At 43.1% G+C, this 27,175-nt stretch overlaps 1 protein-coding gene across 1 annotated transcript in view; it reads left to right on the top strand.

The window, feature by feature from the left end:
- Nucleotides 1-26,598, top strand: part of LOC139563546 (synaptosomal-associated protein 25-B-like) — an 81,136-nt gene extending 54,538 nt beyond the window's left edge. Inside the window, exons 4-8 of the mRNA XM_071382299.1 lie at nt 14,998-15,046; nt 21,455-21,572; nt 25,292-25,411; nt 25,547-25,691; nt 25,893-26,598. Of these exons, the coding sequence (XP_071238400.1) occupies nt 14,998-15,046; nt 21,455-21,572; nt 25,292-25,411; nt 25,547-25,691; nt 25,893-25,955 (495 nt within the window). The 3' untranslated portion in view covers nt 25,956-26,598. The remainder of the gene's footprint in view (nt 1-14,997; nt 15,047-21,454; nt 21,573-25,291; nt 25,412-25,546; nt 25,692-25,892) is intronic.
- The last annotated feature ends 577 nt before the right edge of the window (nt 26,599-27,175 follow it).

The raw sequence follows: 27,175 nt of genomic DNA, 5'->3' as shown, positions 1-27,175 counted from the left end.
GTCTTGTCTCTTCGCTGCAACTCCTGTGCGGAGTCGGGAGAGACGAAGGTCGAGAGCCGTGCATCCGCTGAAACACAACCCAACGAAGCCACACTGCTTCTTGACACAATGCACACTTAACCCGGAAGCCAGCCACACCAATGTGTCAGAGGAAACACCGTACACCTGGCAACCGTGTCAGAGTGCACTGCGCCCGGCCCTCCACAGAAATCGCTGATGTTCAATGGGACAAGGACATCCCTGCCGGCCAAGCCCTCCCCTAACCCGGACACCACTGGGCTAGTTGTGCGCCACCCCATAGGTCTCCCGGTCACGGCCGGCTGCGACAGAGAATGGACTCGAACCCAGAATCTCTAGTGGCACAGCTAGCACTGCGATGTAGTGCTTCAGACCACTGCGCCACTCAGGAGGCCCCTGTGAAGTTATTAATTACACTTTGGATGGTGTACCAATATATCCAGTCACTGCAAAGATACAGGCGTCCTTCCTAACTCAGTTGACGGAGAGGAAGGAAACCATTTAGGCATTACACCATGAGGCCAATGGTGACTTTAAAACAGTTGCAGAGTTTAATGGCAGTGATAGGAGAAAACTGAGGATGGATCAGCAACATTGTAGGTACTCCACAATACTAACCTAATTGACAGAGGGAAAAGAAGGAAGTCTGTACAGAATAAAAAATATCCCCAAACATGCATCCTGCTTGCAACAAGGCACCAAAGTAATACTGCAAAAAATGTGGCAAAGCAATTCACCTTTTGTCCTGGATACAATTTTTTTTGGGGGGGGACAAATCCAATACAACCCTACTGAGTATCACTCTCCATTTTTCAAGCATAGTGGTGGCTGCATCATGTTATAGGTATAAACTGGAGAATAAACTGGATGATCTCCATTCGAGACTATCCTACCAACAGGATATTAAAAACTGTAATATCTTATGTTTCACCGAGTCGTGGGTGAACAACGACACGGATAATATACAGTTGGCTGGGTTTTCAGTGCATCGGTAGGACAGAACAGCTACTTCTGGTAAGACGAGGGGTGGGAGGGTGTGTCTATTTGTCAATAACATGTGGTGCTCGAGGTGATAAGCTGTAGACCACACTATCTACCAAGAGAGTTTTCATCTATATTTTTTGTAGCCATCTAGTTACCACCACAAACCGATGCTGGCACTAAGACAGCACTCAACAAGCTGTATAAGTAAACAAGAAAATGCTCGTCCAGAAGTGGCACTCCTATTGGCCGGGAACATTAATGCAGGCAAACTTAAATCCATGTTAATCTAACTTCTACCAGCATGTCACATGTGCAACCAGAGGGGAAAAAAACTCTAGACCACCTTTACTCCACACACAGAGACGCATACAAAGCTCTCCCTCAACCTCCATTTGGCAAATCTGACCATAATGATATCCTCCTGATTCCTGCTTACAAGCAAAAACTAAAGCAGGAAGTACCAGTGACTCGCTCTATACGGAAGTGATCAGATTATGCGGATGCTACACTACAGGACTGTTTTGCTAGCACAGACTGGAATATGTTCCGGGATTCATGCAATGGCATTGAGGAGTGTAACACCTCAGTCACCAGCTTCATCAATAAGTGCATCGACAACATCGTCTCCACAGGGAACGTTCGTACATATCCCAATCAGAAGCCATGCAGTACAGGCAAAATCCGCACCGAGCTAAAGGCTAGAACAGCCACTTTCAAGGAGCGGGACACTAATCCGGACGCTTATAAGAAATCCCGCTATACCTTCAGACGAACCATCAAACAGGCAAAGCATCAATAGAGGACTAGGATTGAGTCATACTACACCGGCTCTGATGCTCGTTAGATGTGGCAGGGCTTGCAAACCATTTCGTACTACAAAGGGAAACCCAGCCACGAGCTGCCCAGTGACGCGAGCCTACCAGATGAGCTAAATGTATTTTATGCTCGCTTCAAGGCAAGCAACACTGAAGAATGCATGAGAGCACCAGCTGTTCCGGATGACTGTGTGATCACGCTCTCCATACCCGATGTGAGCAAGACCTTTAAACAGGTCAATATTCACAAGGCAGCGGGGCCAGAAGAATTACCAGAATGTAAACTCAGAGCATGTGCAGACCAACTGACATTTTCAACCTCTCCCTGACCGAGTCTGTAGTACCTACATGTTTCAAGCAGACCACCATAGTCTCTGTGCCCAAGAACACCAAGGTAACCTGCCTAAATGACTACTGCCCAGTAGCACTCACGTCTGTAGCCATGAAGTGCTTGGAAAGGCTGGTCATGGCTCACGTCAACACCATCATCCCGGAAACCCTAGACTCACTCCAATTCACATACCGCCCCAACAGATCCACAGATGAAGCAGATCTCAATCGTACTCCACACTGCCCTTTCCCACCTAGAAAAAAGGCACACCTATGTGAAAATGCTATTCATTGACTACAGCTCAGCGTTCAACACCATAGTGCGCACAAAGCTCATCACTAATCTAAGGACCCTGGGACTAAACACCTCCCTCTGCAACTGGATCCTAGACTTCCTGACGGGCCACCCCCAGGTGGTAAGGATAGGCAACAACACATCTGCCATGCTGATCCTCAACACGGGGGCTCCTCAGAGATGTGTGCTCAGTCCCCTTCTGTACTCTCTGTTCACTCATGATTGCACGGCCAGGCACGACTCCAACACCATCATTAAGTTTGCTGATGACACAACAGTGGGAGGCCTGATCACCGACAATGATGAGACAGCCTACAGGGAGGAGGTCAGAGTCCTGACCGTGTGGTGCAAGGACAACAACCTCTCCCTCAACGTGATCAAGACATAGGAGATGATTGTGGACTACAGGAAAAGGAGGACCGAGCACGCCCCCATTCTCATCGACGGGGCTGTAGTGGAGCAGGTTGAGAGCTTCAAGTTCCTTGATGTCCACATCACCAACAAACTAACATTGCCCAAGCACACCAAGACAGTCGTGCAGGGGCACGCAAAGCCTATTCCCCCTCAGGAGACTGAAAAGATTTGGCATGAGTCCTCAAATGGTTTTACAGCTGCACCATCGAGAGCATCCTGTTGGATTGCATCACTCCCTGGTATAGCAACTGCTCGGCCTCCGACCGCAAAGCACAGCAGAGGGTAGTGCGTACGGCCTACATCACCGGGACCAGGCTTCCCGCCATCCAGGACCTCTATACCAGGCGGTGTCAGAGGAAGGCCCTAAAAATTGTCAAAGAATCCAGCCACCCTAGTCATAGACTGTTCTCTCTGCTACCGCACAGCAAGCGGTACCGGAGCGCCAAGTCTAGGTCCAAGAGGCTCCTAAATAGCTTCTACCTCCAAGCCATAAGACTCCTGAACAGCTAATCAAATGGCTACCCAGACTATTTAGCCCCGCTATTGTGATTTACTGCTGCTCTTTAATCATTTGATTTTCTTATCTCTTACTTTTTTTTGTTAGCTTTTCACTGTAAGGTCTACCTGTTGTATTCGGCGCATGTGACAAATAAATGACCCTGATCGAACATCTCTGGAGAGACCTGAAAATAGCTGTGCAGTGACGCTCCCCATCCAATCTGACAGAGCTTGAGAGGATCTGCAGAGAAGAATGGGAGAAACTCCCCGAATACAGGTGTGCGCGCCAAGCTTGTAGCGTTATACACAAGAAGACTTAAAGGGCCTGAATACTTACGTAAATGTGATATTTCAGATTTTTTATTTTGTAAAAATTTGCAAACATTTCTAAAAACAGTTTTTCTTTTTCATCATGGTGTAGATTGATGAGGGAAAAAATTATTTAACCTCTCTGGGAAATGTGGGACGGTAGCGTCCCACCTGTCCAACATCCAGTGTTGGAGTAATAAATTACTCTAAAAATTAAACTTTCATGAAATCACACATTCAATATACCAAATTAAAGCTACACTTGTTGTGAATCCAGCCAACGTGTCAGATTTTTAAGACACTTTACGGCGAAAGCAAACAATGCTATTATCTGAGGATAGCACCCCAGCTAACAATCACAGACCCCAGCTAACAATCACAGGGCGGACGTAAAGGTAACGTAAAGGTAATGGCGGACTGAACGAAGTTATGTAGAGCACCTCAAGATAAAACATAATATTAGAATTATCTGCTAAATTAGACTAAAATATTAGCACTAAATAATCTGGTGGGTGATAACCTTCAATCTGGATAATAACACAAAACAAATCCTAAGACTAGAGACATTTATCGACAAATATTACGAAAACAAGCAACACCCAAACATGACGGAGAATAAGACAGGGGAACCGAATCAAAAACGAAAACGTGACTCCTCAACCGACACGGATGATCTAATATTCTCAACACCGGCAATGGTAAAGGTCGAAACCGATCTGTTAAAATCAATAAATGACAAACTGGGTATACTTGAATTAGTTAGTAAAGATATAAAAGAGTTGAAGGCAAGCCTAGAGATGAGTGATGAAAAAGCTGCGGCTTTGGAGAAGGAAACACACGCGCTAAAAGGGACGGTCAATAAGATTGAAACCGAAATGAATGAATTTAAAAAGGAGAACAACGTTCTGAAGGAATGCTTACTGGACATACAAACTAGATCCATGAGAGAGAATTTGGTACTTACAGGTATCCAAGAGAAAGAAGGAGAGGTTCCTGAATCTGTAGTTAGAGAGTTCCTTTTTGCAGCGCTTCAGATACCGCGCGAAGTTATCGATAAGATCCAACTTGAACGTGTACACCGCCTCGGACAGAGAGGGCAGAGGTACGAACGCCCAATCGTTGCCAAATTTGCTTCATTTAAAGATAAAATAATGGTTAAAAGCCTGGGTAAAAGACTTGCTGGGACCAAAATTGGCATGAATGATCAGTTTCCGAAAGAAATTGCAGAACGGCGCAAAGTTCTGTATCCAATTTTCAAAGAAAATAGATTAAAAGCGAAACGAGTAGCTCTCGTCATTGATAAACTATATATTGATAACCAGTTGTTCAGAGACACAAAGATTACTCCATGGTTATTTTAAAAATTACAAAGTTCTCATAGATGAGGAAAATAAACACAATTCAAGCCCGGTTACAGATTGTAACAATACAATACAAAATATAGCTTTTCTATAAATCTTCACATATAACTAATTGAACACAAGCACTATTTCTATATAGTGAAGATAAAAACTAAGTAAACAGAAGGCACAGTATGTGTGGATGGTGTGGTGTGTGTTTATTTTTATTTGTTATGTTTGAAAAGTTGAGTGAGTGAGTAATGAAATAGTTGCATATCCCAGAGCCAGTGTATTGCTGTGGGCCGGGTATGAGAGGGCTTTCAATGTTGTTCAGATGATGGATATACTTTTATAATGAATTACACGTCTTGTTTATTTATTGTCCTATCATGGGGAACTACATTTTTAAAATAAATTATATCTAATTATTTATTATCCTATTTTAATGGTACGGTCCATGGCCCTATACCCTAGACACCCACATGAATAGCCCAGATACTAAGGAGAAGTCCCTAACTGTTTTATGTGCATGCTGTATGCGGTCTGTATGCAGCCAAAATGAGGCCAGGGACCAAGAGCAGCACTGCCCCCTCAAGATTCTGAGCCTGCTTGGCAGGGTTGGTCCTGCAAAGCCAAAGCCCCCTAAAGGGAGAGCATAATAAACAAGGAAATTCTCAAAGCTGCTAATGAGAACCTTGATGACCTTGTACCTAGCCGGTGGGGATTCCGGTGGGGTGCCCCCACCCAGGCAGTGGCAGTGCTGGCAACACTAGCTGCAGTAACCCATGGGGAGGGGGTCACACTCGGACATTCAGAGAGGGGGTATATTATTGTGGCCCTGGTGGCACGAAACCAATCGGACTGCATGGAGAGGCTTGGGAACATGGTCAAAATGGATGACCGTATTGTGGGTGTTTCAGGAAGAAGGTGTACATTTGACCTCCATCATCTAGGACGTGACAATGGTAAATAAATCTCTACATTTATGCTCATTTTTTGCGCGGTCTTGCAGGCCTTCTCATGCAGCTGCAACTGCAAGTACATTTGTAAATCATGACCCATCTTGAGTTGGGCTCTGGGATGGTGCAATTGTTGAGAGGGTGAGCTTATGGTTGTGTGGGGGTAAGGGCTGAATGTGTGTGGGTGTATGTGTGTATCCCACAACGGTTGCGAAGGAAGAAGTAAAAGATGTTAGGGACTATAGAGGATGATTCACAGCAATATGTAATAAAAATCGAGGTGAGGGCGATGGAAATGCATTTGGCAATGGATCTGCTTCGGTTCGGTGGATGGTGCTGTGTGCACTTTTCGAAGGATGGATCCCAGTCGGTCCGGGGCTGTGCGATGCGGGGGGTCGGGGGTGGTCTGCCGGGCATTGGGATGACAACCCAACTCGAGATGGGGGCTTTTGGCGGGTGGAATAGTGGGGACCAATTGGAGGTTTGCTTAATGGAGATGCAAATGTCATGGTACAACTATATAGACACTCAATCATTATGTTACTTTTTAATAGGACGTTTACAAACATATATTTTGATAAAAATAATTGAAAGGTGTGTCTCATTATGGTAAGTGGTGAAATAAGTATAGCCAGTTACAATTGTAATGGCTTAGCAGATAATAAGAAAAGACGATCAGTATTTACCTGGCTAAAAGAGAAGGATTATAATATCTACTGTTTACAGGAAACCCATTCAACAGTTTTAGATGAAGTTTTGTGGAAAAAGAACTGGGGGGGCGAAATATATTTCTCCCATGGGCAAAGAAATTCAAAAGGGGTGATGGTTTTAATTAATAATAACTTTGATCCAAATGTGCAACTTGTCCAAACAGATCCTCAAGGTAGATGGATTATTTTAAATATGTTATTGGACAATAAACATATATGGCTTATTAACCTATACGGTCCGAATAATGATGATCCAAGCTTCTTTGACAATATATATAAGAATGTATCAACTCTACAAGCAACACTAGACTCTATTATTATAGTGGGAGATTTTAATACGGTCTTAAATACCTCTATGGACCGGAAAGGAAATCACACTACAAACTATCACCCTCAGGCACTTAAGGAAATCAGGAATGTCATGGATATATTGGAATTAGTGGATATATGGAGACTTAAATACCCTGACCTAGTGAGATATACATGGCGGAGGCTTAATCAAGCTAGTCGCCTTGACTACTTTCTTATATCATTCTCTCTGGCACCAAAAGTTAAAAAGTGTTTGATAGGGGACAGAATGCGGTCGGACCATCACATAATTGGCATATATATTACTCTTACAGAATTTCCACGTGGGCGAGGATATTGGAAATTTAATCAAAGCCTACTAGATGATAAATTGTTTAGAACTAGGACAGAAGAATTTATAACTGACTTTTTTAGACATAACATAGGTACAGCAGATCCCCATATTGTATGGGACACTTTTAAGTGTGCCTTTAGAGGCCATGCAATTCAGTACTCATCTATAAAACAAAAGCAATTTCGATCAAAAGAGTCCATATTAACAAAGGAAATTGAAGGACTAACAGTACAGTTAGATAACAATAAAAACGGTACCATAGAGGCACAGAATAAGTTAGAGGAAAAACAAAAAGAAATGGAGGAACTTATTCAAGAAAGATCCAGTGTAATATATTACAAAAATAAAGCTAACTGGATGGAATATGGGGAGAAATGCACCAAATTCTTTTTCAATCTTCAATATAGAAATGCTACCAAAAAAAACGTATTAAAACTTGTTACAAATGATGGAGTCACGCATGATTCACCAAATGATATTTTGAAAGAGGAAGTAAAGTACTTTAAGAATATATTTTCGTTTCAGGCTCCTCCATCTCCACTAACTGAAACTAATTGTATGGATTTTTTCCCTAATAATAATGTAAAATTAACATCTGTACAGAAAGACTCATGTGAAGGCCTAATTACAGAGGAGGAACTACTTGATGCAATTGGGGCCTTTAAGGATGGGAAAACTCCAGGACTGGATGGCATACCAGTGGAAGTATACAAACATTTTTTTTATATACTCAAAGGACCACTATTAGCTTGTTTTAACCACTCCTATATAAATGATAGATTATCAGACACGTAACAAGAAGGTGTGATATCATTATTACTGAAACAGGACCCAAGTGGTATATATAAAGATCCAGTCCATTTAAAAAATTGGAGACCTCTTACACTTCAGTGTTGTGATGCAAAAATCCTAGCAAAATGCTTGGCGCATAGAATAAAAAAAGTTTTGTCAGATATTATTCATCCTAATCAGACAGGTTTTTTACATGGACGATACATTGGAGATAATATAAGGCAAGTACTGGAAACAATAGAACACTATGAAATATCGGGGACACCAGGCCTGGTTTTCATAGCTGATTTTGAAAAGGCTTTTGATAAAGTACGACTGGAGTTTATATATAAATGCCTAGAATATTTCAATTTTGGGGAATCTCTTATAAAATGGGTAAAAATTATGTATAGTAACCCTAGGTGTAAAATAGTAAATAATGGCTACATCTCAGAAAGTTTTAAACTATCTAGAGGAGTAAAACAAGGTTGTCCACTATCGGCATATCTATTTATTATTGCCATCGAAATGTTAGCTGTTAAAATTAGATCAAACATTAATATTAAGGGATTAGAAATCCAGGGCCTAAAAACTAAGGTGTCATTGTACGCTGATGATTCATGTTTTCTTTTAAAACCACAACTAGAATCTCTCCACGGCCTCTTAGAGGATCTAGATACATTTGCTATCCTCTCTGGATTAAAACCAAATTATGATAAATGTACCATATTACGTATTGGATCACTAAAAAATACACATTTTACATTGCCATGTAGTTTACCAATTAAATGGTCTGACGGTGATGTGGACATACTCGGTATACAAATCCCAAAAGAAAGAAATGATCTCACTCCAATACATTTTTATAGAAAGTTAGCAAAAATAGATAAGATCTTGCTACCATGGAAAGGAAAATACCTGTCTATTTGTGGGAAAATCACCCTGATTAACTCTTTAATCATATCACAGTTTACCTATTTGCTTATGGTTTTGCCTACACCTAGTGACCTGCTTTTTAAATTATATGAACAAAAAATATTCAATTTTATTTGGAACGGCAAGCCAGATAAAATTAAAAGGGCCTATTTATATAACGAATATGAATTCGGAGGGCAGAAATTATTAAATATTAAAGCATTAGACCTCTCACTAAAGGCATCAGTCATACAAAAGTTATACTTAAATCCAAACTGGTTCTCTAGTAGATTGGTACGAATGTCTCATCCTATGTTCAAGAAGGGCCTTTTTCCCTTTATTCAGATTACACCTGCTCACTTTCGGTTGCTTGAAAAGGAAATAATCTCCAAAATATCTTTATTTTTTAAACAAGCCTTAGAAAGTTGGTTGCAATTTCAGTTTAATCCACCTGAAAGGACGGAACAAATAGTACAACAAATCTTGTGGTTAAATTCAAATATAGTAATTGATAAAAAAACTGTATTTATCGAAGAAATGTTTAAAAAAGGTATAATTTTTGTGAATGATATCATAAATAGGACTGGTGGAGTAATGTCACACATGCAGCTAACACAGACATATGGAAATGTCTGCTCTACCCAAAATTACAACCAATTAATTGCAGCATTACCACAAAAATGGAAGAGGCAGGTGGAAGGGGATAAAAGTAAGGAACTTGTATGTCGGCCTTATATTAAAGAACATAAATGGTTAAAGAAAAGTGTGATAAATAAAAACATATACCAATTTCATTTAAGGACCAAAAAACTTACAGCTGTGCCATATAAATTGCAAAATAGTTGGGAAGAGATTTTCGATGTACCCATTCCATGGCACATGGTTTATGAATTGATACGCAAAACAACGCCGGATTCAAAACTTCGAATTTTTCAATTTAAATTATTGTACAAAATTCTTGCAACTAATAGAATGTTATATATATGGGGGATACAATCTTCTCAGCTCTGTAGATTCTGCTGTGAGGAGGCAGAGTCATTAGACCATTTATTTTGGTATTGTCCGCATGTAGCTCGTTTTTGGTCACAGGTCCAGGAATGGTTGAAGAATTGCAACATTTGCGTAGAACTAACGCTACAGATAGCAATACTGGGGGATTTGAAAAGCCATAGTCAATCAATCAATAATATAATAATTATTTTAGCAAAAATGTTTATTTTTAATTTACAATCCGTGGAAGCTATGAGAATAGGAAGATTCAAATCTTTTGTGAAGCATCACAGCACAGCTGAAAAATATATGGCAAATAAAAATCCGAAATGGATGATGTTGGAAGATAGATGGGAAAGGTTGAGTGGAGCTGAAGGGTGGGACTAATAACAAGATAAACAATGTAGGGCATACGGGATCTGTGAAATGTGTATAGGTGCGGAGCTATTGTGAAATAGCACAGTTACAAGTGGAAATCAAACTGGAGGGACAACAGAAATAGAGGAAGGACTAAGAACAAACAAGAGATAACTATTATAAAGTAGACTGTGTCTGTAAATGTGTATAAGATGTATAAATTGAAGGTAAAAACAGAAATGTTTATCAGTTTACTCCAATTGGGGGATCGGTGGTAGGGTTTGCAGGGAATAATAATAAAGGTATACTCTTTAAAAAAAAGTATGTATGTCTATGTAGGTATGTGTATGTATATATGTGTATATGTATGCATACGTGAATGGATATATATATTTACCCCAAAAAATATGGGGGATTGGAAATGATGCAGACAATTACATTGGAAACAACATTCTTTCCGCAATATTAAGCTGATCCACCCCCCAAAAAAATAAAAAAATAAAATAAAATAACAATCACAGACCATCATATTTCTACCTTCCAGGCGCGACACAAAACGCAGAAATAAATATATAATTCATGCCTTACCTTTGACGAGCTTCTTCTGTTGGCACTCCAATATGTCCCATAAACATCACAAATGGTCCTTTTGTTCGATTAATTCCGTCAATATATATCCAAAATGTCCATTTATTTGTCGCGTTTGATCCAGAAAAACACTGGTTCCAACTTGCACAACGTGACTACAAAATATCTCAAAAGTTACCTGTAAGTGTTGTGCAAATATTTCAAACTACTTTTGTAATACAACTTTAGGTATTTTTTTACGTAAATAATCGATAAAATTGAAGACGGGATGATCTGTGTTCAATACCGGAGGAAAACAATGTGTAGCATGCTTTCTGGTCACGTGCCTCTAACAAACAGTACACTTCGCTGGAGCCTCATTCTGAACATGGCTACTTCTACATTGCTCAAAGGAAAAACCTCAACCAATTTCTAAAGACTGGTGACATCCAGTGGAAGCGATAGGAACTGCAGGAAGGTCCCTTAGAAATCTGGATTCCCAATGAAACCCCATTGAAAAGAGAGTGACCTCAAAAAAAAAATCTGAATGGTGTGTCCTCAGGGTTTTGCCTGACAAATAAGTTCTGTTATAGTCACAGACATGATTCAAAAAGTTTTAGAAACTTCAGAGTGTTTTCTATCCAATATTACTAATAATATGCATATATTAGCATCTGGGATTGAGTAGGAGGCAGTTTACTCTGGGCACACTTTTCATCCAAACGTGAAAATGCTTCCCCCTATCCTAGAGAAGTTAATCATTTTTTGAATATGGCTGTAATGTAACAAAATGTGGAAGAAGTCAAGGGGTCTGAATACTTTCCGTATTTAAAGTGTCTTAAAAGGATGTTGGGTCACCTTGAGCTGCCAGAACAGTTTCAATGCGCCGTGGCATAGTTTATACCATAGCATCCATTTTGTATTTCACATTTACTCAAGTGTTTCCTTTATTTTGTTAGTTACCAGTTGCCTACAGTCGGGAAAGCAGCCATTTACTCAAGTGTTTCCTTTATTTTGTTAGTTACCAGTTGCCTACAGTCGGGAAAGCAGCCATTTACTCAAGTGTTTCCTTTATTTTGTTAGTTACCAGTTGCCTACAGTCGGGAAAGCAGCCATTTACTCAAGTGTTTCCTTTATTTTGTTAGTTACCAGTTGCCTACAGTCGGGAAAGCAGCCATTTACTCACGTGTTTCCTTTATTTTGTTAGTTACCAGTTGCCTACAGTCGGGAAAGCAGCCATTTGTGCAGCATGCGAATCAAATATAGAGCTTGTTGAGTTAGACATTTAATCCATTTTGAACCTCTTACCCTGGCAATTTGAGTGTTAAACTCATGGGTACACTAGCAATGGCTGCTAGTCCTTACTTGAGTATGAGTACACAAGCATGGCATGGGTACACTAGCATGGCTGCTAGTCCTTAGTATGGCTGCTAGTCCTTACTGCTAGTCCTTACTGTTAGTCCTTACTGTTAGTCCTTACTGTTAGTCCTTACTGCTAGTCCTTGCTGCTAGTCCTTACTGTTAGTCCTTACTGCTAGTCCTTACTGCTAGTCCTTACTGCTAGTCCTTACTGCTAGTCCTTACTTGAGTATGAGTACACTAGCATGGCATGGGTACACTAGCATGGCTGCTAGTCCTTACTTGAATGGGAATCTATGGATTATATTTCTATGGTTGTTTGCAGTTGTCTGTTTGCCTTTTGTGAATTTCAAAATACATTTGCGGGAAAAACGTACAGTTTGGAAAGAGAAGACTAATCTGTCTGTTGAACCAACAGAAATAACAAACAAAAAAACAAGTGCATCTGCCATCACCATGACTAGTAGCCTATGGCTTCATCTTCCTCATTAGGTGAGTCAGTGTGCCACTGGAGATGTTGTTTAGTAGCCTACTGTAATTCTGGCCGAGGTATGAATATTATATGTCATGCAACCAACTCTGGCCATCCAATGGCTCGGCAGCAAGGGGATACAGGGGCGGGGGGCTGGGGGAGGCAGTTGTCATATCGATTGCAGATCAATACAGGAGACATCGATAAAATCAATGACAATCTCCATTTTACGGCCAGTAACCTCTCTCTCTCTCTCTCTCTCTCTCTCTCTCTCTCTCTCTCTCTCTCTCTCTCTCTCTCTCTCTCTCTCTCTCTCTCTCTCTCTCTCTCTCTCTCTCTCTCTCTCTCTCTCTCTCTCTCTCTCTCTCTCTCTCTCTCTCTCTCTCTCTCTCTCTCTCTCTCTCTCTCTCTCTCTCTCATTATATATATATATAAGGACTAACAGTATATATAGATATATATATATAGAAGGGTGATGATAAAGCCTTTCTGTCCAAACGTAGTGCATTAGGAAGCCATATGGTGGAGCACTCTCGCCCACCACAGGTGTTTGTGATTCACTCCGTCATGAACCTGAGGCCCGGTAGTCATAGCAACAGAGTAAGTCGTTAGAGCCCTACTACTGCATAGGTGAGGAGGAGTGAGTGGTGACTTCACAGCAGGAATCAGGGTCTGCTACCAAGTCAAACATACACGTCCCTGTCAGATTCATAGAGAGGACGTGGACGTCAACCTTTCTAAAAGACATGCACTCTATCTTAAGATTCCTTTCTGTTGTTTCCAGAAGCACTTTGAACAAAACCTATGCAAGTCATAATGCAAACCCAGGCGATGTAATCCCCCCCCCCCCCCCCCCCACATATCCTCTACGGTTTCATAGCTCATAGTTGTTGATGTGTGAGCACTGACAGGAAAAAAGAAGTCTGATAGATGTGACTGGTCATGTCATTAGGCCTGTCTCTCTACATTTACATATTAACATTTTAGTAAATTAGCAGACGCTCTTACAGTCAGTGCATTCCGGTGGCGGTCTGTGCCGTTTCAGACTGTTCTTTATTTTCGTCATCATGGACTTATTTATGTTACAGCATGTTGGATGACTATCATTCAAATTCCATTCACCCAGTTTCAATGTAACATCGATAGGTTGAGGCTACTACATGATACTCTAATGTTCCCTATACCCATCATGAGGTTGCCACAACCTAGCCTATGAGTGAACGTAGGTGCACACAGGTCTAAAGAAAAAATTGAGATGACAGACAGTGACATATGGACAGACAGTGACACATTCAATATTGCCTTGCAAACTCTTGCCTGCATCTAGCTTATCTAGGGTGTAATTGGACAATTTCAGCTATTTTCATCCCCGTTTCGTTTGCTTCCATTTAAGAAACCTTTATCAACAGAATCGGAGGAATGAAAACACACCTGATCACACATAAACACAATTCACTTTCATAGCACCCACGTTGTATTCACTCTAGTCTCTACGTACTCTCCTCCTCTCACCTTTTCCATTCAATTGAGACATTACTGTGCAGCCGTATTCATCGACCTGGCCAAGGCTTTCAACTCTGTCAATCGCCACAATCTTATCGGCAGACTAAACAGCCTTGGTTTCTCAAATGACTGCCTCGCCTGGTTCACCAACTACTTCTCTGATAGAGTTCAGTGTGTCAAATCAGAGGGCCTGTTGTCCGGGCCTCTGGGTGCCACAGGGTTCAATTCTCGGGCCGACTCTTTTCTCTGTATACATTAATGATGTCGCTCTTGCTGCTGGTTATTCTCTAATCCACCTCTACGCAGACGACACCATTCTGTATACTTCTGGCCCTTCTTTGGACACTGTGTAACTAACCTCCAGACGATCTTCAATGCCATACAACTCTCCTTCCGTTGCCTCAAACTGCTCTTAAATGCAAGTAAAACTAAATCCATGCTCTTCAACCGATCTCTGCCAGCACCTACCCACCCGTGCAGCATCACTACTCTGGACGGTTCTGACTTAGAATATGTGGACAACTACAAATACCTAGGTGTCTGGTTAGACTGTAAACTCTCCTTCCAGATTCACATTAAGCATCTCCAAACCAAAATTAAATCTAGAATCTTATTTTGCAACAAAGCATCCTTCACTCATGCTGCTCGACTTTGGTGATGTAATTTACAAAATAGCCTCCAACACTGAACTGCTTGATATCACTGCTGACCTATCCCCCCCTCTTTTCTTCTGACCCGGGGTGTGCAGAGTAAAGATGCCGGTATCAGGACTCTGGTTATGCTGGATGAGCAGGGAGGTAAGTCCTTATAGAGACACAATATTACACTCTAATATTGGACAACTGTACATGACTATATAAATTAAATGTAATGTACTATGCTGTACTACTCCATAATGTACTGAACTCTATTTGCATAGTGCTAGTATACTATGTGCAGTTAGAAAGGTAAAAGCACCAGGGATTTTAAATTGTTATTTCTGTAATATATAATGTCTGAACTGTTTGCTGTCTTGCTTGTATCTTTGTCTTATAAGAGGTATAGTACATTTCCTCAGTAGACAGTAACAATGAGCTGTAGTATTGAGGTTAACTGCTTGTTGACTCAATAGCGTATCTGAGAAAAAGCACAGTTACAAGAAACTTGTGGCCCTGCGGTTCAGAGGTGAAGTTGTTAGTTGATAGCAAATCCTCTTTACTGAGAGGACACACTGATCAGTTATACTGGTAATGACAAAACATCTCATTTACATGCACTCAAACAGGACACCATCTGTAGAATCCCTGGGTTAAGGCTTTGGTTAAGGAAATGTAACCTTGTGGAAGTGGATCAGATGGATAAGGTTGGTTAGGCAGGAGAAACAGCTTGATATTACTGGTTGGTTAAGCAGGAGAAGCAGCCTGATAGTACTGATTCCTAGTGGCTGGTGACTTTAATGCAGGGAAACTGAAATCATACAATGCTCTCCCTTGCCCTCCATTTCACAAATCTGACCATAACTCTGTCCTCCTGATTCCTGCTTAGAAGCAAAAACTCCATCAGGAAGTACCAGTGACGTGTTCAATACAGAAGTGATCAGATGATGCAGATGCTAAACTACAGGACTGTTTTGCTAGCACAGACTGGAATATGTTCCGGTACTCATACAATGGCATTGAGGAGTATACCACATTAATCTCCAGCTTCATGAATAAGTGCATCGACGAAGTTGTACACACGGTGACCGTGCGTACATATCCCAACCAGAAGCCATGGATTACAGGAAACACCCGCACTGAGCTAAAGGCTAGAGCTGCCGCTTTCAAGGAGTGGGATACTAATCCTGCAAATCCTGCAATGCCCTCAGACGAACCATCAAACAGGAAAATTGTCAAAACAGGACAAAGATTGAATCCTACTACACCGGCTATAATGCTCGTTGGATGTGGCAGGGCTTGCAAACTATCATAGATTACAAAGGGAAACCCAGCCACGAGCTGCCCAGTGACGTGAGCCTGCTAGAGGAGCTAAATGTCTTCTATGCTCGCTTCGAGGCTAGCAACACTGAATCATGCATGAGAGCACCAGCTGTTACAGACAACTGTGCGACCACGCTCACCGTAACCGATGTGAGGAAGACCTTTAAACAGGTTAACATTCAGACAGATAACCAGGATGCATACTCAGAGCATGCGCTGACTATCTGGCAAGTGTCTTCACTGACATTTTCAACCTCCCCCTGACTCAGTCTGTAATAATATTTACATGTTTGAAGCCAACCACCATAGTCCCTGTGCCCAAGAATTCCAAGGTACCGGTCTAAATTACTTTGAAAGGCTGGTCATGGATCACATCAACACCATCATCCCAGACACCCTGGGCCCACTCCCTGGGCCACCCCCAGGTGACACATCAGCACATCCACCACGTTGACTTTCAACACAGGGGCCCCTCAGGGGTGTATGCTTAGTCCCCTTCTGTACTCTCTGTTCACCAACGTCTACATGACTCCAACACCGGCTTGATAGTACTGGTTGGTTAGGCAGGAGAAACAGCTTGATATTACTGGTTGGTTAGGCAGGAGAAGCAGCTTGACAGTACTGGTTGGTTAGGCAGGAGAAGCAGCTTGACAGTACTGGTTGGTTAGGCAGGAGAAGCAGCTTGACAGTACTGGTTGGTTAGGCAGGAGACGCAGCTTGATATTACTGGTTGGATAGGCAGGGGAAACAGCTTGATATTACTGGTTGGATAGGCGGGAGAAACAGCTTGATATTACTGGTTGGTTAGGCAGGAGAAGCAGCTTGATATTACTGGTTGGTTAGGCAGGAGAAACAGCTTGATAGTACTGGTTGGTTAGGCAGGAGAAGCAGCTTGACATTACTGGTTGGATAGGCAGGAGAAGCAGCTTGATATTACTGGATGGTTAGGCAGGAGAAGCAGCTTGATATTACTGGTTGGTTAGGCAGGAGAAGCAGCTTGATATTACTGGTTGGTTAGGCAGGAGAAGCAGCTTGATATTACTGGTTGGTTAGGCAGGAGAAACAGCTTGATAGTACTGGTTGGATAGGCAGGAGAAGCAGCTTGATAGTACTGGTTGGTTAGGCAGGAGAAGCAGCTTGATATTACTGGTTGGTTAGGCAGGAGAAGCAGCTTGATATTACTGGTTGGTTAGGCAGGAGAAACAGCTTGATAGTACTGGTTGGATAGGCAGGAGAAGCAGCTTGATAGTACTAGTTGGTTGTATTAGGTCATTTCTCGTGTCAGGTTCTTACCTTTATGTTGACCTCAATTGCTTCCATTCAGAATATAAAGCAGACTAAGGAGTTTAACTCCTTCTTCAGGAGGTCTACTCCTCATTAGACCTCTTCAGTTGTACGGACATCAGCTCTTCAGTCATGGTTGTCTCATGGCAGTATGAAAGACAGTCCCAGCTCTTCAGTCATGGTTGTCTCATGGCAGTAAGAAAGACAGTCCCAGCTCTTCAGTCATGGTTGTCTCATGGCAGTAAGAAAGACAGTCCCAGCTCTTCAGTCATGGTTGTCTCATGGCAGTATGAAAGACAGTCCCAGCTCTTCAGTCATGGTTGTCTCATGGCAGCATGGAAGAAAGTCCCAGCTCTTCGGTCATGGTTGTCTCATGGCAGTATGGAAGACAGTCCCAGCTCTTCAGTCATGGTTGTCTCATGGCAGTAAGAAAGACAGTCCCAGCTCTTCATTAGACCACTGAATAATGTTAGTATGGTATAGAACTAGACCGTTACATTGTAACAGAAGCACAGTCTTTCTAAAGCATTCACAGCCCCTTCTGCATTCATTTGGACACAATGCAGTCTTTCAACATAAATATATTTTGTAGAACACATTTTATGTTTCTCTGACATGTGGAGAAAGCAGTCATATCAGCTCTGTTCATGGTATTTACATCTCCAACGTTCAGTGTGTTGCTCCCTCCCAGGTTCCAGCAAGGCAGGGGTTTAATTTGTGTGTTCAACTCCATGGGACGGCTTCCTGCCCCCGGCTCGGTTCCACATGTCACTGAGGTACCTAATAGGCCTGTCAGTGGAACATATAACCTTTCTCTCTGGCTTCCTGAGTAATGGTACTAACATCCCGCTCGCTGCAAACGCCAAAACCACTGAGTAATCAATTCCCAGATTTAAATTACCTCAGCACCAGCGTGTTGGAGAGATTCCACATCTAGAGAGTCTAGAACCAGGTGCCAGTGTTGGAGAGATTCCACCTCTAGAGAGTCTAGAACCAGGTGCCAGTGTTGAAGAGATTCCACTTCCAGAGATTCTAGAACCAGGTGCCAGTGTTGAAGAGATTCCACTTCCAGAGATTCTAGAACCAGGTGTCAGTGTTGGAGAGATTCCACTTCCAGAGATTCTAGAACCAGGTGCCAGTGTTGAAGAGATTCCACTTCCAGAGATTCTAGAACCAGGTGTCAATGTTGGAGAGATTCCACTTCCAGAGATTCTAGAACCAGGTGTCAATGTTGGAGAGATTCCACTTCCAGAGATTCTAGAACCAGGTGCCAGTGTTGGAGAGATTCCACTTCCAGAGAGTCTAGATCCAGGTACCAGTGTTGAAGAGATTCCACCTCTAGAGAGTCTAGAACCAGGTGTCAGTGTTGGAGAGATTCCACTTCCAGAGATTCTAGAACCAGGTGTCAATGTTGGAGAGATTCCACTTCCAGAGAGTCTAGAACCAGGTGTCAGTGTTGAAGAGATTCCACTTCCAGAGAGCCTAGAACCAGGTGCCAGTGTTGAAGAGATTCCACTTCCAGAGAGCCTAGAACTAGGTACCAGTGTTGAAGAGATTCCACTTCCAGAGAGCCTAGAACTAGGTGTCAGTGCTTTTTGTAAATCGGACCTGTGGAGTGACTTCAGAACTGATCTGATTGGCTATCCCAACTGTTACCATTGATTAGTTTAGGGCAGTCTTCCACCCTCTGATTGGTCAGAGTGGTGTTGTGTAAAGATGCCCCTCTCTTTCTCTCTCTCTCACATTCCCCCTCTTCTCTAATCCCTCACTTTCCATGGGATTACCTGGGGAGGCTGTTGTTGGGGGCGTCAGAGGCGCCAGAGAGGATAACAATACTGTTCCCACTATCTGTCTGACTGGCAGACTGCAGATGGTCACACTACAGAGAGTGCGAGAGTGAGAGAGTGAGAGTGAGAGAGAGAGAAAAAAAAGACCTGAAAAAGAAAGACACTGAAAATGTAGAAGGGAGAAAGAGAAGAAGGAGCCAGAAAGAACAGAATCAGTCTAGAAGTCTAGTTGACTGCTCCACATCTAGTTCCCTATTTCATCTTGTGTCTGTGTCCATTCTGTGTCCAGTGACCAGAGACATGTGTATCTGTCTCAAACATTGTGAGTTGTTTCCACATCGCCACAACCCAGGGATTGTTTACAAATGTTCAAACATCAACTAGCAAGCCACCCCAGCCATGAATTCCCTTACCCTGCCTTGCCTGTGCCACAGACCACTCCCCCTGGACCCACTCCAGGGAGATGTTGACCCTAACTACAGGTCTAGGATCAGAGTACCCACAATGATAACCCAACACACCATTTAAGGAATCAACCAATATTTGACCCTGTATCAGTGGTTAGAGCTCTTGGGGTGAGGTCATTACTGTTGCTACCCAACTTACATATTATTCAAACATTCTGCTTGCATCCCCCATAATGCTTTTCACCTCATCCACTACTTCACAACACTTGTTCAGTCTCTCTCTCTCTCTCTCTCTCTCTCTCTCTCTCTCTCTCTCTCTCTCTCTCTCTCTCTCTCTCTCTCTCTCTCTCTCTCTCTCTCTCTCTCTCTCTCTCTCTCTCTCTCTCTCTCTCTCTCTCTCTCTCTCTCTCTCTCTCTCTCTCTCTCTCTCTCTCTCTCTCTCTCTCTCTCTCTCTCTCTCTCTCTCTCTCTCTCTCTCTCTCTCTCTCTCTCTCTCTCTCTCTCTCTCTCTCTCTCTCTCTCTCTCTCATAAGTTGTTTAAATGCACTGGCTTTAATGCTGTGAGTCTGAAAGTGTGGCCCAGAGGCAGTGTTCGGTAGCATCAGACCTGCCTTATTCTCACTTGTTGAATAGGCTAAATTCCACATTCTCTTAACATCTGACCATAGGCTAAATTCCACATTCTCATCTGACCATAGGCTAAAATCCACATTCTCTTAACATCTGACCATGGGCTAAATTCCACATTCTCTTATCAACTGACCATAGGCTAAATTCCATATTCTCTTAACATTTGACCCCAGATTGATCTATTCTTGCAATTGGAGTATATGACATTTCAAATTCAGCTCACGAAGTAGTTTGTATGTAGTAGAATACTTTTTCAAAGTAACTTTAGTTCAGTAAACTATATATTTTTTTTTATAAGGGTACCTTTTGTGTAGCTTACCTTGTCCAGTGTGAAATAATAGGTAGCTTAGTAAACTACATTTTCAGAGTAGCTTCCTCAACACTGCCCAGAGGTCAGGGAAGTAGACTAATCATTGAACGGGCTACTGGTTCAAATCACCGCTGAAGCACAAACTGGTGTTAATCAGCTGAATGATTCCATGTGTTAAACTAAATAGAAAGCAATGGAATTTCGGATGGGAAGTGCCTGTCTAGTAAACATGTATACCAATACATCTACAGTACACTGTCTTTATTGACAAAAGAATCAGGTGAGTATAGCCTATTAGTGTGATACTACAGTTTAAACCTACGTCTATGTCACCATTGACCTCCTCTATTAGCCTCTGGTGTGATGACAGAACCCCTGCTTTCCTGGTACATCTTTACAATGCATCTTACTTCTTGCATCGCATTATGGTTGTGTTTGATAGGCTGTAGTTTAGAGCGCAATCATCAATCCGATTCATTTCACTGCTCTCATTACCTTTGTCCTCACCAGAACAACTGGATCGGTTTGAAGATGGCATGAACAAGGTCAACCAAGACTTGAAGGAGGCCGAGAAAGATATGAAGGGTTTAGGGCAATGCTGTGTCCAATTATGTCCATGTGTTGCCAAGTAGGTACCGGTGGCGACGGGCCTGTGTGGTGTTGGTAGTGCTGTCCAATGTCTGTCTCTCTTGTCACAGTCAATGTCTCTTTTTGTCTCCTCTCCTTTGTCCTCCCGTTCCCCTTCTTCTTCTCTTTTCTTTCTTCTTCTTTTTGTTTTCAACGTGCTGTCGTTCTTTGTGGGGGAAAATTGACTTGTGTTGATAATCAGAGCAACTGGAGCGGATCGAGGAGGGGATGGACCAGATCAATAAGGACATGAAGGATGCAGAAAAGAATTTGAACAATCTAGGGTCTCTCTGTGGTCTTTGTTCATGTCCCTGTAACAAGTAGGTGCAGCCTGCATTGCCTGACTGTCTGCCCACCTGCCTGCTTGCCTGCTTTGATGTCTTAACTAGTGTGCATGCTGCTTCCACCTGCACTTTGACCTGGAGGGGGGGGGGGGAGAGAGAGAGAGAGAGAGAGAGAGAGAGAGAGAGAGAGAGAGAGAGAGAGAGAGAGAGAGAGAGAGAGAGAGAGAGAGAGAGAGAGAGAGAGAGAGAGAGAGAGAGAGAGAGAGAGAGAGAGAGAGAGAGAGAGAGAGAGAGAGAGAGAGAGAGAGAGAGAGAGAGAGAGAAATTTAATTAGTATTTATAAGTCACATACACTACATGGACAAAAGTATGTGGACACCTGCTCATTGAACATTCTCATTCCAAAATCATGAAAAATAATATTGAGTTGGTATTGAATATTGAGTTGGTACCCCCCTTTGCTATTATAACAGCCTCCACTCTTCTGGGAAGGCTTTCCACTAGACGTTGGAACATTGCTGCAGGGACTTGCTTCCATTCAGCCACCAGGGCATTAGTGAGGTCAGGCACTGATGTTGGGTGATTAGGCCTGGCTCACAGTCTGCGTTGCAATTCATCCCAATGATGTTCGATGGGGTTGAGGTTAGAGCTCTGTCAAGTTCTCCGATCTCAACAAATAATTTTGATTATTATTTTATTAATTTTCGATTTTTTGGGGTACTTTTTACCCCTTTTTCTCCCCAATTTCATGATATCCAATTGGTAGTTACAGTCTTGTCCCATCGCTGCAACTCCCGTACGGACTCGGGAGAGGTGAAGGTTGAGAGCCATGCCTCCTCCGAAACACGACCCCACCAAGCTGGACTGCTTCTTGACACACTGCTTGCTTAACTCGGAAGCCAGCCGCACCAATGTGTCGGAAGAAACACCGTACAGCTGGCAACTGAAGTCAGCGTCCATGCGCCCGGCCCACCACAAAGAGTCGCAAGAGAGAAATGGGACAAGGACATCACAGCCGTCCAAACCCTCCCTTAACCCGGATGACGCTGGGCCAATTGTGCGCCGCCTCATGGGTCTACCGGTCACGGCCGCCTGCAACACAGCCCGGGATCGAACCCGGATCTGTAGTGACGCCTCTAGCACTGCGATGCAGTGCCTTAGACAGCTGCGCCACTTTGGAGGTGTCAAACCATTTCTGTATGGACCTCGTTTTGTGCATGCGGGCATTGTCATGCTGAAATGGGAAAGGGCCTTCCCCAAACTGTTGCCACAAAGTTGGAAGCACAGAATTGTCTAGAAAGTAATTGTATGCTCTAGAGTTAAGATTTCCCTTCCCTGTAACTAAGGGGCTTTCCCTGAACCATGTAAATCTAAGGGGCTTTCCCTGAACCATGAAAATCTAAGGGGCTTTCCCTGAACCATGAAAAACCGCCCCAGACCATTTAGCGTTCTCCTGGCATCTGCGGAACCCAGATACATCTGTTGGATTACCAGATGGTGAAGCGTGATTCATCACTCCAGAGAACGTGTTTATACTGCTCCAGAGTCCAATGGCAATGAGCTTAACACCACTCCAGCCAACGCTTGGTATAACGCATGGTGAATTTAGGCTTGTGTGCGGCTGCTCGGCCATGGAAACCCATTTCATGAAGCTCCCAACGAACATGCTGACGTTGCTTCCTGAGGTCAGTTTGGAACTCGGTAGTGAGTGTTGCAACTGAGGAGAGACGATTTTTACGAGCTACACGCTTCAGCACTCGGCGGTCTCGTTCTGTGAGCTTGTGTGGCCTACCACTTCGCGGCTGAGCCGTTGTTGATCCTTGACGTTTCCACTTCACTATAACAGCACTTACAGTTGATCGGTGGCGGCTCTAGCAGGGCAGAAATTTGACAAACTGACTTGTTGGAAAGGTGGCATCCTATGACGGTGCCACATTGAAAGTCACTGAGCTCTTCAGTAAGGCCATTTTACTGCCAACGTTTGTCTATGGAGATTGCATGGCTGTGTGCTCGATTTTATAGACCTGTCAGAACGGGTGTGGCTGAGGTAGCCGAATCCACTAAGTTGACGGAGTGTCCACATACTTTTGTATATATAGTGTACTTCTTCTCAAGACAATTTGCCATCATAGGAATAGTTTATATTTCCAAGCTATTGTTTTATGCACATTTAACTGCTGTAGTGAGCTACAATCAAAAATGTCTATAAAGTCCAAGTGATTTTAAACCGAACTTGACTTCCTAGAATGTTTTTCTTTCTCTATATTGTACAAGACAGGTGTGTGTGTGTGTGTGTACATTATGTGCATGTGTGTGTGTGTGTGTGTGTGTGCGTGCGCGCGTGTGTGTGTATGGTTATGGGGTGTGAATGAATAGTACCTAAGGAGCCACTACAAATCCAAACTATGGCCTCTGAGTCATGTTCTGAGGCAAACGCCTTTTCTGTGTCCATAACATAATGTCCATATCATTATGTTCATTAGTGTTGTCTATGTATTTTCCTTTACTTACAGTTGTGGGCACCAAAAAGCTATATATTTTTATTTTACATATATATATTATTTTATTTTTTACAAATGATCACTTGCACCGTGTTACACACACATTGCAGCAATGACTCTGCTACCACCACGGCATGACCTAACTTTTTAGTGTCCCGCATCTGAAAAAAATGTATAAATAAACGTTACTTTTATCATATGTAGTTATTTATCTATTTCCATGTCGTTCTGTAATTCAGTATCATTAACTATCATGTTCTGGTTTATTTCTGATTGTGATCTAAACTGTTTTCCTCCAGAAACCAGAGGGTGTGGATATGATGTGTCTCCCTGTCTGTCGTCCTGTCTCCCTGTATGTCTCCCTGTCTGTCTCCCTGTCTGTCTCCCTGTCTGTCGTCCTGTCTCCCTGTCTGTCTCCCTGTCTGTCTCCCTGTCTGTCGTCCTGTCTCCCTGTATGTCTTCCTGTCTTCCTGTCTGTCTTCCTGTCTGTCTCCCTGTATGTCTTCCTGTCTTCCTGTCTGTCTCCCTGTCTGTCTCCCTGTCTGTCGGCCTGTCTCCCTGTATGTCTTCCTGTCTTCCTGTCTGTCTCCCTGTCTGTCTTCCTGTCTGTCTCCCTGTCTGTCTCCCTGTCTGTCTTCCTGTCTGTCTCCCTGTCTGTCTTCCTGTCACCCTGTCTGTCTTCCTGTCTCCCTGTCTGTCTCCCTGTCTGTCTTCGTGTCTCCCTGTCTGTCTTCCTGTCTGTCTCTCTGTCTGTCTTCCTGTCTGTCTCCCTGTCTGTCTTCCTGTCTGTCTTCCTGTCACCCTGTCTGTCTTCCTGTCTCCCTGTCTGTCTTCCTGTCTCCCTGTCTGTCTTCCTGTCTCCCTGTCTGTCCGTTGGTGTCGGTCTGTGTTGTCTTCTGCTCGGTGTTCTGTGTGTTGATTGTGTCTGTGTTGGTGGGAGGGTTTATGTCTCCTCCATCTACAAGTCTATAAAGGACCCCTTTCTATCAACCACATAGACACAGTAAATACACTAGAATTCAATTGATCAGTAGGCCTACTCGAATCCGTTATTCATTGATAGAGCTAACATATATAATATACAGTATATATATATTTATATGTCCCGAATATATCATTGGTATGCTGTGTTGGTGGGCTGCCTTGCTGTCACTATGCATGGCTATTGTCATATTTATATTACATCAAATTACAGTTTACATGCACACACACTGACTCACCTACACAGACCCTGACTGGTACGTGTCCCTGCAGGATAAAGGGTGGGGGCCAGGCGTGGGGGGCCAACCAGGATGGAGTAGTGAACAGCCAGCCAGGGGCCCGTGTGGTGGACGAACGTGAACAGATGGCAATCAGTGGGGGCTTCATCCGCAGGTGAGTGTGTTCATGTATTAGGAAGAGTGTGTGTGCGTGTGTGTGTGTGCGTGCATGCACGTGCGTGCGTGCGTGCGTGGACTCCCTCTGCCACTCCAAAGCTAGTTTCATGGAATATCCGATGTGTGTTTCCAGGGTAACAGACGACGCCCGGGAGAATGAGATGGATGAGAACCTGGAGCAGGTGGGCGGGATCATCGGTAACCTGCGTCACATGGCCCTGGACATGGGCAACGAGATAGACACCCAGAACCGGCAGATCGACAGGATCATGGACAAGGTAATGTCCACTATGTCGACGATGACAAATCAATCAATCAATACATTTTCAGTGTTAACGATTGGCAGCCCATCCTTGAGTTGACGATCCAAAAATATTTATTGATTGGTAGTTGATTGCTTGAATGACTTCATATCATCAGCTGATGTAAGAAGGGCTATATAAATACATTTGATTCGATCTCAATTCTCTCTCTCTCAGGCTGATTCCAACAAAACCAGGATTGATGAAGCCAACCAGCGCGCCACAAAGATGTTGGGCTAAGCTGCAGAGACAAGTGCTTTAAACCCCTGACCCCCCCACCATCACCCCTGCACCCCTCTCAAGCATGTCATGGGGTGGTGCAAACATGCTTTTATCGTGGGACTTTTGCTGCGTTCATAACCAAGTGGGAAGGTGGTATTTACCACATAAGACTGGAAAGAAACCCACTTGAACGCCCCTCCAACTGGTAATTACTAGTGGGAAACACGTCTATCATCCCTGAGCTTCCACTTCTCCGACATGAGGTCACCTACTAAGGAAATTGCCTCTATAACAGCATTTTCGGCAGTTAAATGTAACAAAAAACATTATTTATAAAAATACATATATTAATATGATTTTTGAACACTTTACAAGCATGATGGCTGTACTTTTACTTTATGGTTGAATCAGCTTGTTGGCAATTAGCCAATCTACGTTTCTCAACGTGGCCAAAACATGTGAACCAACTAGTATTTACAACTTCATAAACGGTAATTGCCAGCTTCTCACTTGGTAATGAATGTAGCATTACTCAGTAGGTTTGCACACATGCACATATCAGACCCCCCCCTCTCCTCTTCTTCCTGTTGTAAATGTTTTTCTGTGTCATCGGTCTTTGACTTTTATTAAAATGAGTCCTGGTTAATCGTCTCATCCTCTACCCTCCACTCTCTGTCCTCCTAAAGTTGTTCCTCTACTCTCCACTCTTTGTCCTCCTAAAGTTGTTCCTCTACTCTCCACTCTCTGTCCTAAAGTTGTTCCTCTACTCTCCACTCTCTGTCCTAAAGTTGTTCCTCTCTCCTCCACTCTCTGTCCTCCTAAAGTTGTTCCTCTACCCTCCACTCTCTGTCCTCCTAAAGTTGTTCCTCTACCCTCCACTCTCTGTCCTCCTAAAGTTGTTCCTCTACCCTCCACTCTCTCTCCTCCTAAAGTTGTTCCTCTACTCTCCACTCTCTGTCCTCCTAAAGTTGTTCCTCTACCCTCCACTCTCTGTCCTCCTAAAGTTGTTCCTCTACTCTCCACTCTCTGTCCTCCTAAAGTTGTTCCTCTACTCTCCACTCTCTGTCCTCCTAAAGTTGCTCCTCTACCCTCCACTCTCTGTCCTCCTAAAGTTGTTCTTCTACCCTCCACTCTCTGTCCTCCTAAAGTTGTTCCTCTACTCTCCACTCTCTGTCCTCCTAAAGTTGTTCCTCTACTCTCCACTCTCTGTCCTCCTAAAGTTGTTCCTCTACTCTCCA

Source organism: Salvelinus alpinus, chromosome 34, assembly GCF_045679555.1.
Source record: "Salvelinus alpinus chromosome 34, SLU_Salpinus.1, whole genome shotgun sequence".
Taxonomy (NCBI): domain Eukaryota; kingdom Metazoa; phylum Chordata; class Actinopteri; order Salmoniformes; family Salmonidae; genus Salvelinus; species Salvelinus alpinus.
Note: the sequence above shows the minus strand (reverse complement) of the source record. Positions and strands in the feature narration are given on the sequence as shown.